The sequence below is a fragment of the Pezoporus occidentalis genome, unplaced genomic scaffold (genome assembly GCF_034315485.1).
Source record: "Pezoporus occidentalis ecotype Australia unplaced genomic scaffold, CSIRO_AGI_Poc_V1 ctg171, whole genome shotgun sequence".
Lineage (NCBI taxonomy): Eukaryota > Metazoa > Chordata > Aves > Psittaciformes > Psittacidae > Pezoporus > Pezoporus occidentalis.
Genome location: NW_026913543.1, coordinates 1593364 through 1614308, shown reverse-complemented (window position 1 = coordinate 1614308; position 20945 = coordinate 1593364). Strand labels below are relative to the sequence as shown.

At 40.3% G+C, this 20945-nt stretch overlaps 1 protein-coding gene across 1 annotated transcript in view; it reads left to right on the top strand.

Moving 5' to 3' along the window:
* BCAS1 (brain enriched myelin associated protein 1) overlaps window positions 1-15023 on the top strand; it is a 52989-nt gene extending 37966 nt beyond the window's left edge. Inside the window, exons 12-13 of the mRNA XM_062613963.1 lie at window positions 8232-8498; window positions 13940-15023. Of these exons, the coding sequence (XP_062469947.1) occupies window positions 8232-8498; window positions 13940-14014 (342 nt within the window). The 3' untranslated portion in view covers window positions 14015-15023. The remainder of the gene's footprint in view (window positions 1-8231; window positions 8499-13939) is intronic.
* The last annotated feature ends 5922 nt before the right edge of the window (window positions 15024-20945 follow it).

Here is a 20945-nt window from a genome sequence, read left to right as displayed (position 1 = left end):
CCCAAACCAGTCTGGGATTCTATCATTTCTATACAAATGACAGCCAGACAGTATTACTTGAAAGAGTCTAGAGAAGTGGCCAAGAAAGAAAATAATCCAAGTCCAGAACTAACACTTCTCTGATTAAAGTTGGCCTTCAGGATTTATATAGCCATTGATCTATTTTGGCAAAGTTTACAAATATGTGTGAAAGATTTCTATTTGTAATCAACACTGGGTTATTTTCAGGCAGTTGCATTATGCGGGTGTCAGAGTAGCTTATACGTTATAATGTGGAAAGCGTAGTTTCTTACTACCCATTGTAATAAATAGCACAGGCACATAGCTCACAGGTACATGCTGGTACATACAGCTGTGAACAGCCACCTTGTCAAAGGTTAAAAGTCCCGAGTCAGATCATAGAAGGTACATGCAACAGCTCAAATGCTCATTTATTTTTTATTTCCCAAAGATTGGTGTTTCTTTTATTTTCAGGTTTTAGATAGCCCACCCCACAATGGGTACATTTACTTCTTTGCTCTTCAGAGTTACTTTATTACATAGTCACCGGTGTATCTGAGGATCCAAGCTAAAATTCTTGATATCAGTCAAGAATTATGCACCCAATGTGCCTTTAATTCCACATAAAACTTTACAAAATTAGTCAGTTTGGAAAATCTCAACCTTATTTCTAAATCTGAGGGGACTTGTGGTCATCCTGCATAAAGACTTGTCACCACGGCACGTGCCAGGCATGCAGAAGCTGACTCAGGAGCAATGCATATGAAACCCTCATGTCTGTGGCAACCATGACTTCAAATCATGTCACCCTACCCAAAAAACTAGCACAGATTAAAACAAATAAAGCTGTTCCACACCCATCTTAGTCACCATGGAAGAAGAAAGAGCTGTGATAAAAGTAGATGTAAAACACTGCTCTGATCAGAGCAGGGGTTTAATCCAGATTTTGGCCTAGAAAGACAGAACTGGTATATAGGCAAACATCTACTTACGTGGGAAACAGAACTGTATTAACAGTAGAACTGGTTTTGCAGCTCTTTGAAACCTTTAATATTTATTTGCTCTACTTTTGGCTATCAATTCCAAACAGATCGTGGATTATTTTAATGTATTTATTGTCCTTGAAGTATGTCATGCTCTTTCCTCTGAATAACATTGGGATTACTGGATCACTGCCATGCTGTTGCACACAATCAGAACTATGTAGCTGTTCTACAGCTTTGTGCTGACTGGATAGTCAGTACCTCCAATTCCTAAGGCAGGAAGAAGGATTTTGAGGCAGTGCTAAACAACTAGCTTCTGTAAAGCCTTCGAACTAGTGGTGAGTGCTGAAAATGCATGAAAATGTTTAAGACTCCAACACAGGCTTGATTTTCTCACAAAGAAAAGCAAAGGAAGCAGGACTTCTTTGATAATACTTTGTTGTTTAATACCCATTCTGGCAGTAGGTGGAGTACTGCTCTGGCTGCTGAAAGGAACTGACTTTTAATTTCATGTTAATATGATTGTTTACTGGGTTTCTCTTCTGCCTGCAGAAGATGGTCCCAAGGTGTTCTGGTAACATCCACAGTTAGGTTACACAGGTCAACCACTCAGGTGTCTAAGAAAAGGTAGCTTATTTTCTTCTTGGAATCCAAGATTGAGACTCAGAAATTAAGTTTAATTCTACTTCAGTCTATTGTGAGCCTCAGACAGTTATTCTCCATGTGCCTCGGTTTTACATATTCTCCTCAGGTTTACTAGCCCTGTAGTCACCGCTACTGACGCAGGGATAGCCATTGCGAGAACTAGGAGTAATTTACTTTGCAAAAGGCAGTGAGTATCTCAAAGACTGCCTGCTGACTTGCTCAGTACAAATGTCTCTTCTTATTTGTGATGAATTGTTTGCAATTGCAAAGGTCACAAAAATCACTGCTGTGGTTAAAATGAGGGTTAACTAATGCTATAAAAGCTGTTGGGAAATTATAGAAAAATAGAAAGTATTAGTTTAAATCCCTGTGATTCAATAAGAGATGAAGAAATAGCATAGCCACAATATTTATGCCACACCTACATGAATGTGAAATCCTGTGCTCTCAAATTAAAGTCACTTATGCCACATTAATCAAAATCAAAGAGCTATCTTATTATTTACAAGGTAGGATACATCAACCCCAGTGCAGATGTCTTGATAGAAAAGGCTACACCTGAGCTAGTCATCTGGAGTTCTCTTTAAAAGCATTGAGTAGAGGTGAGCAGGTCTGAGAACCCCATAAGGACATGTCAGATGATGTGAGCCCTTAAAGTCACTGCTTTTCTCCATAGAATATAAACTAAAGAGCAAGGTAAGATAAATAAAAAATGTCTGGTTTGAGATGTTTTGTGGAGATAGGATTTAAAATGGCAATTTTTATCAGAATTACCAACTGTTAACTGAGGCTGTAGCCTTTGTCCTCAGCTGGGAAGCTGACATGGTTGGTCTGAGATAGCATTGAGCACGGTCTCGACAAATAAAATGTCCTGTTCTCTGGGTTAATGAAGATGTTCCCAAGGGGAATATATCTTTCTGGAATAATGAAAAAGACCTCCTCCAAATTTCAGCAGTGTCTATGCTGGCCTGCTTGTGCACATAAATAAACTTACACATAAGAAATAGCATTTAGAATCAAGTTAACTGTTTTATGCTGTCCCATCTTAATTTTCCTTCATTATTCATGAGAATGTAGCATGTCTATTGCCTGTCCCCACTCTCCTCCATTTAAAGATATGCTGATCCCCCCCTGCTGCAGAAAGCAGAAAACCCTTTCAGGAACCTTTCAGCAGCAGCAATCCTAAATGACCAGAAGCAAGGATAAGAGGTCAGCAGTGCTCTAAAGAGAAATCCTTGTGATCCTTACATATGCGTTTCACAGAAGGCAAGAGGCAAATTTGTCCAATACTCTCTTATTTATTAAAAAAAAAAAAAAAAGTGGATTACTAAAGGTTGGCTAAAATAGCTTTTTTTCTTTTTTTCTGGGATTTCTTTTTTTTAGGGGGGAAGTGTAGCAAAGTAGTTTCTTGTTATAACACAAACTTTTTCTTTTTAAGGCATTTAAAGACTTACTGAAATAGAAATGCAAACTAGATCTTATCACAGTACATCTTCATACACTCTGGACTTAGTTTCTATCCTGTAATGTTACGACAGACCACACTGTGCTTCCTCCCCTCCATTTCTGCAACCTGTTACACAGATAAAGAGTCACGAGCATAAACATGCAAGAGGCTGAGCAGTGGCATGTTCCAGAAAGAGATTTTCCCCCATGGTTTGTGACAAGTAATGAATTGTCATGGAGTGGTTTAGTTTTCTATCGTGCTGCTGCTACGTATTGATTTCCTGTGGTTTCATAGGAAAATCAGAGACTGAAACTGGTCCTTGCAGTAACAGCATACATAGGATCAAGCTGATACTGTTGTGCTTCAAGTTAACAAATCTACAAGCTGCAGAAAAACACAAATCTGCCTGATCTATCTTTAGAACAAAAGTCACATCCTTTCATTGTTTTCATTGAACTTAGGCAATGAAAAATGACATTTAAATTTGGGCACTTTGAAATTCTGGAATTTATTTTGTGCTTTACTGCTAAGCTTTGTAGCTTATATGGTACTCAGGGGAATGCTACATTGAACTCTCTAACATGCTTTTTAATTAAAAATATACATACCATTGCTTTTGTTTCTTTTATAACATTAATTGTAGCTAAACCTCAATCTAACTGTCAGAAATCTTGTAATGTTTATTCATTGCACTAGTTTTGTCAAATGGGTTTTTCTCATTTTTAAATCTAGAAACAGGGGATCATACCTTAAACCTATTTCAGAGTTTGATTGGAGTGACCTGCCAGTGCTACAGCCTCAGGGTCTGCTCTCATTGTCCGGGCTGGGAAAAGTGGGCACCAAGAAGATCCATTACTTCGATGGATATAGAGAGAAAGTATAAACTGGAAAGGAGAAATTGGGAAAAATGGATGCTGATGATAAAATATAAAAATATATATATAAAGCTGAGTAGGTTTTAATTATTCATGGGATATGCACTTATTATGATTGTTAAATAGAAAGGAAGTCCCACTAGATCTTCTAAGACAGATGTGCCTCTGAAAAGCAAGCAAAAGCTCTTTCCTAGAAAACCACGGTGACAGGGCTGAGAGCACTGACTTGTTTACTGTCTGCTCTGATCTCTGGTCCATGGAGACCTTGTTCATGTTTCTCAGGCCTTAAAGGAAAAATTGACTTGCAAGAGACAATCACTTCACATAGAAAAGAACAAGCAGAAATCTACCTTAGAGATGTGGGCATTTCAAAAACGTTGGTAGAGTTTCTGAAATGTCTGGGTTTGGTTTAGTGTTGTAAAGAATATCCTTATATCAAACCTTGCATATTTTGGCTCTTGTGTTTTTTCATATTGAATTAATGCCTCAAACAGGAACCCAGTTAGGAGCCCTATAATCCATTGTCATTTTAGTCAGTGATGGAGGGACAACCAGTTCAGAAGAGGTAAATGCCTGGATATTTTCATCTTTTGGTAATGGGTTCTTGTCACCTACTTCCATACAACTCTAGCTTTTGGAATGCAAAAGTCACTGAAACAAAAACATGCTACATGCTCACTGGGCTTTAAATATTTACATATTTCATTACTTGTCTACTTTTTACCTATTCATACTATTAAATTTTAAAGGGTTGCTATCAAATTTTTTAAAATAAATAATCCAGGTATATTCCTTTTCTTAAAATATTGGTTTCATGTTCAATTTTATTCCTATCCCTCTTGCCATTTTTTTATTTCCCCATGTGCCTTGGCTTAGGCAATGAAACTAAATACCCACAGCTAGAATTATTTTTACTTTGATTCACTTGTCTGCTGAGGAAGGGACCAATTAGGTGGAAACTCTACAGATGAGAAATGGAGGTGAAAATGAAAACTGGTCACTGCAATTTAACAAAAGCCATGAAAAGGCTTCTTATTCAGTTTTTGTTTCTTGCATTCTATGTTCGTAAAAGGTAAACCAAAACTTTGGATGTGACCTTTACAGTATAATCTTTATGGCTTTAAAAATGATTCAGAAAAATCACATTTTCATCAGAAATATAAATATAAATGTCAGAGAGTCAGACCTCATCTGTTGCAAGTCAAGGTATCCAGAATAATTGCATTTAGTAATGAGAGATAAAACACAGGTTCTGGGTATAGATATAGGGTTTCCTTTAACCTAAGTAAAACTGAAGTTGTATTGAAAACTAGCTGTTCAGAATTTCCCTTTTTATTTTCTTTTTTAACTATCAGTGAAATTATTTTCTCACTTTTCCTGTTTTCATGATGTCCTATGATAGTAAGGTTAATCTTTATGAATTATTTCTCTAAAAACATCCCAAATATAGGTCTTGTCTTGTGACATTTATTCCTCCTGTCATACAACAACCTTACGTAAGTGACTAAAAGTTACAGTCCTGGATCTAGTTTTTATTATTTCAATTAGCAGCCAATTTCCTTCCAAGCCTGTCTTAGTCAAATTATTACTCTTTCTCCTTCTCTTGCTTGCACTGGTGTAACTTAGGACAGTTTTATTACACAGACAAGCTCAAGGCAGACTGTATCTGCTGTTGACTTTTTCCTTTTTTAGAATTTTTGTGAAATTTAGACGGTTTTGTTCAGTTATGCTGTAGCATCTCTGGAATGCCATGATTCTCCTTTGCTTTTCATCACTGCCATTCTGTATGCTGCAGAAATCATAACAACACTTTTCCAGAATCTGTAGAAATTTCGTGGTCTGCCTGTGGTGCTTAAAGAGCAGCCTTGGAGTAAAGTCTCCTGTAACATGATGGGGAAGAATACTAACCTGGTAATCTTTTTTCAGTGCCTCTGTTAACGTTGAGAGAGTAAAAACAATCTGTCAGGTGCAGATCCCTCTTTAGAATAAGAAACATTAACATTTTTCATTATTCATAGGCTTCACTTTGTGTTTCCTGAGCTGCTCCCATCAATATAAAATATGCCAATTTCCTGCCTTTCAAAGTTAATATGAAACACCTCAGGGATTATCTGATTTGAACTTTTTTTCTTATTTTGTCTGGAAAATGTATTATGAATTACTTTTCTTTTTTCAAGTGTTTTGTTTGACTAACATCAAAGGCCCAAACCTGCTCACAGAAATAGTCCTGTTGCATCCAGGCCACATTTGGCTGCAATACTGTTAACTCTCAGGTACCTACACAATCAAGCACATGTGATGAGGAAGACTTGGGTCTAATTTTACACCTTCAGAGTAAACTCACAGATTTCACAGTGTTAATAAGAGTTATTGTGGCACCTTTCAACTCAGACGTACCCAGTTTCATAGCCGTACTTTGGGTGCTGTGGTTGTTTTTGAACTACATGTGCACATTTGCAGTTGTACCAAAGAGAAACATTTCAAAAGCAAACTAAAGTAAGTGAGAGCAGGAAGGGTCTTGTCAAACTAATTGATGGGGCCAGCAACTGAGAGCTTCTCCTCAGATAGTTAAAATGAGTCAGAAAGAAAGAGGCAGAGCTAAAGCTGGGTTTATGAAGTTCTGCTTGGCCTTGTACTGGGAGAGCTCCTGCATCACTCGGACACTCAAAAGTGAATCCAGGCAGATCTCTCTCTTCAAGCAAGGTGAACAAGACACAGGCAGTGTGTGGTGTCTGAGCAGCCCCAGATGACAGTTCTCCTGCAGTCTGACATTACTAAATGTGCATTAGTAAACTATTGACACTCGGTGCCTGGCTGTGGTGTGTAGGACTGCTGATGACCCACACCTCCAGGTTTCATGTGTTGTCTCCATGTAAATCCCACACAAGTAGAGCAAAGACTAGCTTCAGGACTGTGTTTTTTAAGCCTAAAAGCAGACAAATCCAGATGTAAGCAAATATATACCCACATATGTCTGTTCTCTGGGAAAGGTAATAGTTAAATACAAGGACGTATTTTGTTGAGGACTTTAGCCTGCTGGTCACGACTGAATGGATTAAATGGTTGCTGGTTCTATAATTTAAATGGGGGGAGGGTTAATATTGGGTGTGGAAGAAAAGTGAATCAAGTTAAAACAGGCCAGCAGCAGTATTGCTACCCCCTCTCATTCCTGTTTCCCCAACGTTAGAATGGCTTGAGGGGTTTTTTAAATAGATACAAGAGGTGTGTTTGCATTCTGTTTCCCTGGAGTTTCTGCTTTCAGGTTTTTCTCTGAAATCATGATATCTAAAAATGCTTTTGTTTCTAAGGAAAGCTAAGCTTGTCATGTAAGCATATAACCTTATGCCTCTAGAAAGCCAAATATCTCAAGACTAATGGTAAAATCCCCAAAGTAAAATTACACGGCATTCAGCTCCGAGCTGTGCTTTAAGGGCAGATGTAAGATTTCCAGCTTTTCAACACTGCAAATTTATGTACTATTTTAATTATTATGTTAATAAATAAGGCAGTATAATTTTTTGCATAAGAAAAACAGAAAATCCCATTTGCAAACAGATTTCCTGTTAAAACCATACCTAGTCACTTGCAGTGACAGTTTAATTGTCTCATCCTTTGTTTGCCAGATACAATTTTTCTCCTGTCAACTTCAAACATACCCCTTGCTTCTCTGAGTTTCAGAATCTTTTCTTTTACTATAAACAGCTGCTCTGTCATTGTGTTTGTCTTTGGAATATTTGCTATCTCTTCTTTTGTACTTGTAGGTGAAATGATGCTGTGACCTTCCATAGCCAAACCCTGTGTTCATGTTTTGGTGGAGTGCTGCAGTTTTATAGAGGAGTTGATTTTTATCTTTTGCTTTATGGTGTCTTTAATTTCTTCCTTTTTCCTTATGAATCTTTCTCTTGCACTTTTTGAGTGCTTTCCACAGCCTGGAAATGCAAAAGCTGGGGGAGTCTCAGTTGGCAGTGCATGCTTGTGATTCTGTGCATCTTTCCATGCTGTCCTCTGCCTCTTAAAACAGCTTCAGCATAGACATATATGTAAGTAAAGCAAGTCTATGCAGGGATGGTTTAATCCTGCAAGTAATTCTATCGACTCCCTGGGAGTCCTTCCCTAAGTCAAGGCTGCAGGAGTTCATCCCAAACTCTGTAAATGAAAACCTGTTGGACAGCAGGATTTCTCCCTGCCAGGTGGCCTTTCATTTTTTAATATATTTATGGATTGCCTTCCAAAATGTTTACATTTCGCACTAAAAATAACCCTTGTTTGAAACTGCTTTAGACATTAAACTCCACAGAGAGGCCAGTTGCCCCAGCTGAAAGTGAACCTGTGGGCCAAAAGAGCAAAGAGAGTTCAAAAGACAAGAAGTCTACAGTGGAGCTGAGCAAGCAGAAAGGCAGCAAACAGGAAACCAGGGAGCAGCCAGACTCCAGGGAGCAGCAAGCAGCCGAGACCGACTCCATCCAGAACGGGGGAGATGCTTCAAAGGAACCCTCCTTCAAGAAGACAGAGAAGAGGCAGTCACTTGGAGGGTTTTTTAAGGGCCTTGTACGTGTACTTGATCTTATCTTTCTGGTCGGTTTTCAGCTGATTTAAGCAGCCAGCCTGCAAGCTGTTGCCATGTGAGATCTGTGCTTAGATGGAGTGCACCTTCACAAGCAGCTTGCAGGGCTAAAGCCAAACAACAGCAAATTTTTGGACAAAGAAAACTTGGGCCTCAGGGTACTGATTCATGGGCAGGTACGCTTACTATGGGAGAGCTATAATTGTTCCCACACCCCTTGTTTAGAGGTTCATGCCTTGGCTGTGAGGATGACTCAACTGTTCCTGCAGCAGGTACTGAACCACCTACAAATTACAGTGTGTTTACTAAGGAAAAGTGGAGGTGGTGCCAGTTTACCAGAGTAACCTGCTGGCCATGATGCTGGTTCAGCTCCTGCTTCAGAGCAGCTGGGACATCCCTGCAAGGTGGGAAATCCCTGTAAGGAAAAAATCAACATAGACCACTGGGTGGGTGGGAACCACCATAGTGGTCACAAGATAAGCACCTCATATTATATGTTATCAGTTGCAGACTACTCAGAGCACGCAAAAAATACATACTATTTTTTTCTTCCTGTGTTTTTTGTCACATATTACCCTAAATTTGCTGTGTCCCCTTCACTGAAACCTGAAATGTAAATAGGAAAGAATTCAGCATACCGAAAATCTGAGTTTCTGTAAGGCTTGGTGTTACTGATGCAAATGGTGGTTCCTCAGGCATTAAATAGATGGAAACTTTTTTTTCCCCTTGTCCATATCCAGGGGCAAGTGTAGAAACAGAAGCACAGGTTAGACCTACGACTGCCACTCAAGCCTTAGCAAGAGGGCAGATTTCCATTGCTTTTTATATATAATATGAATTTTTATCTAAATTGCAGTTTGCTTCTCTTTCCTCATACAACAGCAATGAATGCACAGAGCTATGGGGTCATTTTTAGCATCTTTTGTAAACCTTGTGTGCAAACTGAGCTTCATCAGAAATTTCACGTGGTGCAAAGAAACCAAGCAGATTTGACTGCTGCCTGCAGTGATTCCTAGTGAATTTGGCTCCCTTGAGAGACAGACAGCTTTTTGTTTTTTCCTTCCTTCCTATATTACTTGTGAGGCTGTCAGGAGAGGAAAAGAGCCAGGCAGTCCTCCAGGTCTGAAAGAAGTCAAGCAATACAGACTGACATGGTAGTGCAGATTTGAACACTAGCCCTATTAGGACATGGGGTTATAAAGTTAGGCTGCTGTGCAGACCAGAATGACTCATTCAGAGGCAAATGTTTTTCCACATCATAAGTGTTTAATTTGCATGCATTTCACAGAATTGCTATGTATCCTACAGAGGGAGATTTGCATTACCAAAATAATTACACATTAGAAGGGGAATTAAGAAGAAAAGAAAAATAACTTTCTGCAGTACTGATTAGTGACAGTTCACTACTGCTTTCTGCTTCACCCCATTGTTCTGGGATAAAATCCAGTGGGATTTTCCTGTAGCTTCAATAGAGCAAAAAAGTCCTGGAGCTCACCTGGAGTAACTACCAACTTTCACTGGCTTCCACTCTTCTTGCTGAGGGTGGTGAGGCCCTGGCACAGGTTGCCCAGAGAAGCTGTGGCTGCCCCATCCCTGGCAGTGTTCAAGGCCAGGTTGGACACAGGGACTTGGAGCAACCTGCTCTAGTGGAAGGTGTCCCTGATCTTTAAGATCCATTCCAACCCAAACTGTTTTATGATTTTTCTTAACTGAATGTGAAAAAGCCAGGCTATTGTTTTATATGTACCCGTGAATGACACTAGCTGGTTGAAGTTACCAAACGCATGCTCAGGCACACTTTGCTTTCCTCACCCTCTTTGCCTCCAAATTCTGCAAGAAATTTCCATTATGCACAACAACGTTGCATGCGTGTAACATCTGATTGACGCTCACAACCACAGTATGTAGGTGTCATATCCTGCTCTGGGTATTGGCAACCTCCTCCCAGCAGTGAAATCAGGAGTTCTGTTACTTAAACCACTTAAATGATGGTAACAGATCTCTTACATCAACTGGAGGGGAGGAAAACAGCCACATTTTTCTGTCATAGGTTATCTAGAAATGGGGCAAATGTTAACTGCCTCTATTATTTCTGGAGATAATTGAGATTTGTTTCTCTGGGCCGGAGATTTGTTGAAATTGAGCACTGACAGCCCTTCTTTATCAAAGTTCTCACTGTAGCCACTGTGTGAGAAAGGGTTTGTCTGTCGACAATTGCACTTTATTTTGTATGGTGTCATTCATTCAAGCTGTTATCTTCAAATCTTTCATAGAGTTTAACAATGGATACAAATTTAGAATTATTCCAGAAAGGGAGATATGAGGAATTGCAAGCTAGCAAGGAAATAAGTTTTCCAGTGCAAGTTCATGAAAGGCAGACAGGCAGGAAAGGTGCCTCTGATTCAAAGGGTAAGAAAAAGCTTTTTGACCGAGAGGAGATTGTGAAGCAGTAAAATGACCACTTGGGGGGGAAAAATGCAAAATAAATATAGAAGAAGTATAGATGTTCTGTGAGATATTTGTGCTTGCTCGAGTAATAGGCAGACAGTTGGCTGTATAGTCTCTTCTGTTGCAATTATAGAGGCCAATAGTATTGTACAACTTCCCTCTCACATTAACAGAAAATGGCACTTTAAAACAACAACAAATTATAACAGTATAGCTGCTTTGGTCAGTTTATTGTGCTTTTGAACTGGGAGGGAAAAGAGATGTCTTACAATAGATGATTACCTCTTTTGAATATCCCCAGAAAGAAAGAAAACCGGTTCTGCAATGCTTTTTAAAAGTAATCCACCTATCTCCTAGGTAGATCATACTAAGTCCCAAGAAGGTGTAATCATTAATCTAGAAGTATTAGAACATACACAAACCAAAGCCAGAATTTCCACTTCAAGATAACAGCTCAAATATCTGGTAACAACTTGGCTGAAATATTAAGCTTTACACTGATAAAATGGAATCAGGAGCCATTTAACAGGGGATCCAGCAGACTTTACTTGCTCACATAACTTGTGCCCACCAAGCTCCTCCTACATTCTGCTGAGCTACTTTAACACCACTCTTTCTGAATCTGTCGATTCCTCTGGGAAAGGGCACATAGTAAGAGGATGTCATAGTGCAGGAATGCAGCTGATGAGAACACTGCAGTCCAAGCATCTGTTCCAGTTGTGCTAACAAATGCTAAAACTCTTACAAATGGATCGTCTTAGGCAAGCAAAGTGTTACCACCCAGCTGCATGGTTTTAGTACAGGTGATAAGGTCCAGTGGTTGTTCCTATGGTAAAAGAGATTAATTTATAAGCTATATGAAATGCAAAGGTATTTAGTGAGTCTTAGAAAGATTAGATTAGAAAGAAAAAGAGGGGGGAAAGTAGGATTAATGACATTGTTTTCTGAGCTGGAATAACTCATTCTTAAGTTGTCAGAAGCTGGGAGTGCTTAGCATATGGAAACTATTCTGACCTACTCTGATCAGAATATCTAGTATACTGACACAAGCTGGAAAAAAACATGCTCCAATACAGTGACATTCCTCTGTGTGCACTTTAAAGTGCTCTGCCCAAGATAATAGGTTCCATCTTAGCTGTCACAAATGCAGGGAACTTCCACTGCACTGAAAGGGGCTCTTCAGAGTAACTGAGGGCAAAATGTGAGCCAGTGATACCCATGCTTCTGTATCTGAGGGCAGAGCTCGAATTTGTCCGTTAAAAGGGCAGGAACAAAGTTCTTTATTTCACAGCAGGCTTGGAAATTCCAGTTTAAGAATCATCAGCCAGTCTCCCTCCAAGCTTCCTGTTTTAATCAGCAACCACCTTTAAAATGGGTGCAGTAGGGGACTGTCCTATAAGCAAATAGCATGACACCTCTGCAATTGTGCTAAATGAGTCAAAATAGGGATTATCTCAAATGAGCTCCTCCTCCTCTACTTCTTCCTCCGCCCATTTATAGGAAGAATAGCAAATAGTATCATCTTGTTTCCTAGATCAGTCTAGAAATGGCTTAATACCTTCATGCATCAGATGGGAACAGCTACAGTTGACAGACTCCATTACTCTTGTAGAATGGGAAATATTTGAACTAATGTGTAGTTTTTTGGGTTGCTGGATGAATTTGGAATGATTAGCTTATTTGGTATTGTTTGACGGATGTTAGAAATTAGTACTTTTTTTCTTTTTAATGTCTTCCATTCTCTGCTACATATAAGTGGCAAAAAAAAAAAAAAATTGTTCTGGTCTAGAGCATCTTCCAAACTTGCCATCTGTGTAAGCAGAAGCAAACCTATTGCCACTGAGCTGCACCAGATTACAATTAGTTTAAGATGGAGGTGGGGGGTGTCTTTTAGTCCATTGTGATTTTTAGATGCTCATTTTTATACTTAGGTTTCCAAACCTGGAGTGAGGTGGAGTCTAATCAGTATAAAACCCCCACTGTTTTTACTTCCCTGAAAGGGATGAGGAAGTTGAGATCTTTTAATTCTCCCAGTCTGATACAGAATAGTCCTATGGTGATCTGAAGTGATGAGTCAGGTTTCCACTGGAAACGTACTGTGTGAGAGAACAATTCACATATGATTCTGCACAGTTCCTATTGCAGGGAAAGCACATGGCAGTCACTTTAACTTTGTCACACTATTTTTTTCTTTTTAGCATGTAATGATTTAAGCATCTGGCTACAACCAGGATTGGTATCCTCTGCAATCTTAGTAGTGACCTCTGAAACAGTGTTTGTGGATCCATTCTGCTGTCATGTTATGAAATTTTCGTGGCTTCAAGGCCAGTAAAATTAGTTCAAGGCATCTTAAACTGAAGCAAAGATTTTTACTAGTCAAAAATGTAGTTGGTATAGCTGTATCTATGCATTTCATTCATCTAAGCTGGATTAGTGTCTTGAGCTAGTTCCAAAACTAGAATTATATTTGTAGTGTAAAAAAGCTTTATCACTCTAACATTGTCAAATGCCTGTCATGCATAAAAGTATTTAATGTTCCTTTAACTTAGAGCAGACCAAGGCTGGCTATAATACACTATTAATCATGCTTGAAGGACTCCTTGCATGGTTTCAGTGAACCATTTAGGCCAGAAAAATTTTACAGTTATGCCAAACCTGTAAGACTACAAGTACACAGCAACATCTCTCTGATATGTTAGCGCAGTTTCTAAAGACAGTTGTTTTCCATGCTGACTAGGAAAGTTATATTAAAATAATCAACACATTCAGGCAAAGTCACACGCAGTATCTCTCTGGGATTGTCATGATACAGATGGCCCTCATATATTTATGCGTATTAAATAAAGTGTAAATTAAGAAAAGCAAAGGTGAAACGAGTGGAAAAAATCCGGTAGTAGAACTCTTAAGACATAATCCCAGACTTAACTGTTCTGGAATGTTTGAAAATTTGTATAAATTTCTCTGTCTTATTCCACAGGGTTCCAAAAGGACGTCTGATGCAGAAGTGCAAACAGATCCAGTGTCTATCCTACCTGCTGGGAAATCCAAGTAATGAATATGCTTGGCTGCTGAAGGATCAGCAGCTCTCTGAGAGCAACCTTGCAGTAGGGATGACTCATTATTTTCCTTTACATGGCTGTCATCAAATGCCTGAGGCTAAAGCAAACACTGGTGTATCATTTAAGGTATATCATTTACAGGATTTGTTCATTAGATGTTAGAAAGCAACTCTAAAGGTCATCAAGCAATGTGCAGTATATTTAAAGAAAGGTCATGTGGATGATTTTAAGTTTATAAAGGGGTGAGTATGTAAGATTTGAAAGTGGCAGTGAATTAAATAAATGGCAGGAAAAAATGCATGTGACAAAGGAATGCAGTTTGTGCAGCAAGGCGCGAGCAACAAATCCTCAGCTTTGGAGAGCTTTAAAGTAGCCAGGAAAAAAAAGAATCCCCTTTAATAAATGTTACACTTAAATGTAAAAACAACCAAGTCACTTTCCGTGGTTTTCGACAGAGCTGAAATTAGCAAAAAGTCTGCAGTATAATAGAATCAGTGGTTGTAAAGTCATGCTTCATATTGGTTATTAATGTAAATTAAAACGCTAAAGTGCAAAGGCTTTATATGATTGAGACAACTTCTCTCTTGTCTTGGTGAGGTGGGATAACAACTTAAAAACTCTTTCAGGTTCTAATAGGAACACAAGGGGGCACCCGCGTCCCCACCGCCGTCCTAACTCCGAGGCTGTACCTACAATTCTGTTATTAATGTTTTCCAGATGATAGAAAACGTAGGTGTTTCATCAGATACTTGTTGCTATCCATACTTGTAATTAATCCTAATAAAAACCAAAATCAAGGCTGTCCAGGCACCTCCCTGCTTCACAAGGCTCCTGTAATAACTGTAGTTAATAAAGTTTACAGAAAGTTAAGGTTTTTGTTTATTCAGCCCTGGGCTAACCTGGACAGGGAAGCATGGGCCTGACATTTTAATCCACATTAGCATCTGAACGATACAGTGCTGTATATTTTGACCTCCTTATGATTAAATAAACAAATACTTATCCTTTCAAAAAAGAAATAATTTGCTGCTTTTATCTTAAAGTTTGTTATTTACATACCTGCTTTCTGATGGCTGATGTGACATTAAGACATAAATCAACACATAAAAGCCCTGCTTGGGAGTGAATAGCTGTCATTCTTTATTTGAGCAAAGATTATAACTGGAAATCAAGTGAGAATTCTGTAAAATCTGCAGAATTACATTTCAACCAGTCATAGGAGGCAGAGGTAAGAAAGCCTTGTTTCTCTATTAGATGGTATTTTGCACTGGCCTCTGCAAACCTGTGGACTTGGTTGCAGATGACAAAAAACTTGCCACTGCCTCTATGCACAGAGAGCATAGACAAAAGGTCTTTGAGTTACAACAGCACTTTCTGTTCTCCTCCCTACCACAATGGCTCTTTCACACCATATAAATTGATATCAATCAAGAGTGACTGCTTACAGATTTCAAACCTGATTCATAACAACCTATTTCTACACCTGTGTGGGACTGGTGAGTTCTGCACATCCCCATTTATGGGGGCATGAGAGAAGAACTGGGCTTGTTATATCCAGCTTTGCTCCACAAAAAAGTCTTGGGCTTTCTCTGTACTACAGGGACATACAGCATGTAAAGTTACATACAGTGAGGCAACCACCATGGTTACATGCCAGATGTCAGCATAGTGAGTGTTACCAGAAAAGAGGAATAAGCTATCACTCTATTTGCTGACTGTAATTGCCCCTGTATTAAAATAGCATTTAAGCAATTTTCAAATAAAAGTATGTGCTGGGTAATTCATTGTATTATAGATTGCATATATATATGTAAAATCATATTACAGACAGTGTAGATATTAATATTATATTATGGATAGATGAGGCCTTCTGTGGAAAAGAATAGCTCTTCCTTAGTTCACTCTTTAGGAGCAGGTCTACCTTAATTGAATCCTGTATTCCTGAGGCAATCAGGACTGCTGGCCATGTGATTTGACCATATCACTTGGCAATGCGGCTAATTTCAGGAATCAGGAAATCCTCTTGGCAGAAAAACAAGAAAATCAGTAAGTTTGGCTGTGGATGCCCCTTACGCCACTGAGCTGTTATTGCAGATGAAATAACGGTTAGTGTTGGCACTGCCTCCCATGTAGAAACTCTCCGATTTATTTGATTCCTCTCTGATAACAGGAGTAACACAAGCTTTGAAGAAGCGAATCAGCTTTCTCATAAGGCAGCAACACATGAAGCCCCAAGAGGAAGAAAGGTCTTAGGAGGTGCATCCACAGTTAAGCTGAGCTTCCGCATTCCACATGCCATGTAAGAAACATAGAAGTACAGCTTTTATGTTCAGGCCCGGTAAAGATTAACAAGTCATTTGGAAATCAAAGCTCTGGAAGAGGCTGCAATCCAAGACAAAAGAAAAGAGAGGCCAAAATAATACATTGCATTTAGATTCTGTTGTCAACAAATAAGCTCTGGGTTTATTCATAGGATCTTTTGAGGGGAATTGAAGCAGATCAGGCTGCCTCAATGATCTTAAGGTGTGTTTCATGAGGCATTTCAGAAGAATTTTAAGAAGCTAGTGCAGTCTCATAAATATAAAAATCCCAGGGAATGGATTAAATAGCTACGTTTTGTGTAAGAAATGCTTCCCTGCCATGGCTGTCTCCAGGATGAGCCCTTGGTGGGCGAGCCCAGCTCACTATCCCAGCATGGAAAATGGAGCAGCTCCGCAGCCCGCTGGGTACCATGGGTTTTTATTACCTGAAAGCAAATGATCTCCCATGAAAGCGTATCTGAGCTCACTTGTTCTGTTCAGATGTTTAGCTGCACTGCAAGAAGGTTTCTGCAGATAACTCCTGGCAGAACTGCCTGCGCTGGCTCTTACACTGCACAGCCCCACTAGAACAATGTGATTTATGGTACTAAACATTCAGCCCATTAATTGTGTGCATAACCAGCAGCTAATTACCAGCACTCACAGAACAGGTAATTGCACTTTAGCAGCCATCACTTATTTGGTGTAAGCTTTGTCTACAGACCCTTGCCTAAACAAAAAAACAAAAAAAAAACAAAACAACCAAAATCCTGGTGTTTTTTTGGTCTGCCCTGTCCACTGCTTGTCTTCTGCGTTGTGGAGGGTGGGTCTTTGAGGGGGTCCTGCTGGATTCCCTGCCCATCACCCTGACCAGGACCATTACCATGACCAGGCACATCACCACCACCAGCCCTGTCTCTACGTCCAGCTGACACCTGGCCTGAAGTCTCCTGTCCCTGTCCCCGGGGTGGGCAGGGGGACTGCCACATTTCCCCCCACATTTTAGGGTACAAAAGGAAAGTGCCGAATATTGGGCCTGGCCCGTGTCTGTGCTCAGGAACAGTAGGTTTGTGATGGCCACCATGACGCTGCCTGGCTTTTCTCTGGTGGGAATGCTGAGGTGTGTTGGTGGCTGCAAAATAACCACAAAGTGTAAGTAATCACTTAGGGGGCTGCACAAGAGACCTCACCACATGCATGAGGCGTTGCTCTGAAGGCTGACGGCAGAGCAGCTGGCTGTTGTGTGTGTGGGCAGCATCCCACCTCCATGCCCCATGACGTCCACATGCTCTCAGGCCCCTGCAGCCTCCTCCACCCACCGCTCCTGCACCAGCTAAAGCCGAGGGGGCTGCCAAGGAGTTTCTGTCCCAGCTCCTGCAGGATATATGCCTGAAAATGTCATAATTACGCTCTTGTTCCTGTATAACAGGATCTTCCGAGGTTCCTGTGAGCCGCCTGTCTGCTGAAAGCATTTGTGCTGTTGAATGACATGTATTTATCAATCGCAGTGCATTTGAACACCTCTGAGAGCATCTAGAGAGCACAGACTTTCTCCCTGTTGACCATGCTAGGCCTGTATCTACCCTCATCATGGTGTTAAGCTGGAGCGGTGTGAATCTGATTAGGATCTTGCCCCTTGTAAGTACAAGATTCTTCACTTTAGGCGATGAGGGGTCAGTCTGCTTACACTTGAGACCAGGATCTGTTACATGAGGGAGTAACAAAGCTGCTTCCAGGGCTTGTGTGTTTCACATTGCTGGCTCTGCACCCAGCACTTAGAACATGTTTTAAGACTACCTTAATATCTTTTTATATGTAAATGTTTACAGCAGGCTTTGAGGCGACTTATGCCACAAAATCCATGGTTTCATACATAGAAAAGATAGCACGGCAGAAGACAAACAGAAAGGGTTAGTGCACAGATGATTTGTGGCTGTGGGAACTGACCCCATTTGTGAGGTTAAAGATGGAATAGCTCTAGCTGCAGTATACTCATTTGGGAATAACAGTGAAGAATCCGGATTTGCTATAGACTCCACCTCTTCTGGATAACACACCCAGGTCTTTACTGGCAACTTCAGCAGTTTAGCAGTTCTGAGAACACAAAAACAGGAAATTCTGCAGCAGTCTTGACGGAGGCTGAAGATGAGTATTAAATTCCTTAAAGATTATATTCTTTTCTGAAAACAAATTATCAAAAGCCTGGAAGAAGAATAAAACCCTTATCAACACTCTTTGCTTTTACTTAATGATTTCCTAGTAAGTTTGTCACCTACTAAACTGCATAGGAAAACAGCCTTCTGCACAGGAAGTATTAGCGATTTGAGTTTAAACCGGAAAGGTATAAAGTCCAAATTCCTTCTTTATCACATCCCACTGTAAGCAGGTGATGCAGCATTCCACAATACCCCTTCACCTACCCTTACACAGAGTAGGAGTAAGGTCCTTTATGATTATCATAATGATAAAGACAGACCCTGGACACAATCTTCAGGGCATTTAAAATGTTGTTGAAGTACTTCACAAATTTTAAGGATATTTGTGATTACTTCATTAGAGCTGTTTGGAAAACAGAAAGGAAGTGAGGATTAAGCTGCAGAGTTTTCACTTTTATTTCTGTCATCAGTTTCTAGTCAGTTGGAGAAATAGTCTCTTAGTTGTTATAAACTGAAATTGTATTATTGAGTAAATGAGTTTGAAGTAACCCAGTACGTTGAGGCACTGTCATCACGGGAAGCTTGCTTTTTGCAGCTTTTGAGCATTGGCAGTGGCTGTCATAAGTGGAGGAGAAGAATTGCTTGGGAAAAATTTGCTTGTAAAATTGAGCTTGCCTCTGAAGCAAGCTTTCTTCTGTTTTTTCTTTAACACTGATTCACAGTATTGGAAAAGCATGTAATTATCAACTGCCCTGTTCCTACACAAATAGATTATATAAGCCCTGATAAGCAGAAGACTGATAAAAATAAGAACATATGTCTGTCTGGTAGAACTGAAAATCTTCCTATCACTCATTCACTGCAGAAAGCCCAAATCAAAACACTGCTGTCACGATTCCTTCGCAGGCAGGTTGTCACAGAGTGCTGTATTCAGGGAGCAGCTCCCTTCAAGGGCATAAACAGAGGGCTTGGAAGAAAGCGTGGGATTTTGCCAGCAGCTGGCTTCAGCCTCCACCTCTGTGGGCTGGGAGGGAGCGTGGGGTAACCGGGCAGTAGGCAGCGCTGTAATCACTGCTACAATGCCTGGCTTGTAAGAACAGCAAGAGCTTAGCTTGCAGATGTCCTGCTGCCTGTTTCAGATCCTGTATCTTTTCCTTCTCAAAGCCGACTTACTCATCCTCTGCGTAGGAGACCATAAATTCCCGCCCCTGCATAGCTTGTGCTATTTCTAGTAAATATATGAACATAGGTGCTTACTGCCACCATTCTGAAGGTGATGCCATGCTATGTATGAATGCTCACCATGCTTTGCTGCTGAGAAGATCAGGTTCATATAAACATCTAGATAAATAGATATCTGGTGAGTTCCTAAAGCCTGGTAATTCTTACTGGAAGTACTATAGGAGACTTGCAGAAGTAAACCTCCTAATACAGGTTCCACTACAGTATTTTACAGCCTTGGGTATTTATTTCTGTAAACTAAAATCCCTGGGTGTGACCTGAGGTGACTGAAAGGTGTCCTCTCCCTCAGCTGCCAGCAGAATAGAATAACAAGTAGGTGGAGACAATAACCACTTAAATGTCTGAAGCACAGATTAGCAGGCATCCTTCATCAAATTCAGTAATTAAAGCTAGACAGCTTCAATAGCACCTATTTATTGACACAAAATGTATATCTACATTCAAATCCCAAATCATGGAGCAGAATCTGGTCTTGGGTGTTAGGGAATCAATTCCCTGCAACTAGGAACCCACTAACAGTGTACACAAGCATTTTGGTGATTGCAGCTAAGTGCTTGCAACTGTGTTAGCAGCACACCCCTGCCGGAGACACCAGCTACACAAATTTAATTCGTGTGACTAAATCCACACTAAGGCTTTTATCAATGTTGTGACTGTACTTGAAAATCATTTTTGGCTCTCTTCTCCCACCCTCTCACCTCCATGCAATCCTGTCAGTAAAACTGCCAAGTAAAGACTAGGTTTTGTCTCCTTCAATCTGCTGTTGCAGTGGGGTCTGAAGGTCCCACAGAGACCTAGCAAGGGTTAATTACTGCAGTGGGGTGAGTGATCCCAGTTGGTTTTCATATATGAGTTGCTGAGATGGCTTAAGCTCCTTTGAAAGGGAGTGGGAAGGAAGACAGAGCCAGCACATCAGCTGCTAGAAGAAAGGCCAGGTTCCAACCAGATCAGGTAGGATCTGTGTGTTACTGAACCACTTCTCGGGTAGACAGGCCAGCATGTTATTCTTTTATTGTCTTTTCAATCTGGAACATGTGCCCAGCCTTTCATGTGGAGTCTATTCATGGCCTTCAAGGAGACACCATTCCTTGACAAACTTCTCTGGTTGAGCCTCCTCTGGCATTTGTGGTATGGTTTTTGTGGAAGTGCCGTGGCAGTGGCTTAGCTCAAGCCCTTTGGGGAAGCGTTGCACACCCATAGCCAAGTGAAGCGATACAATCCCCCAG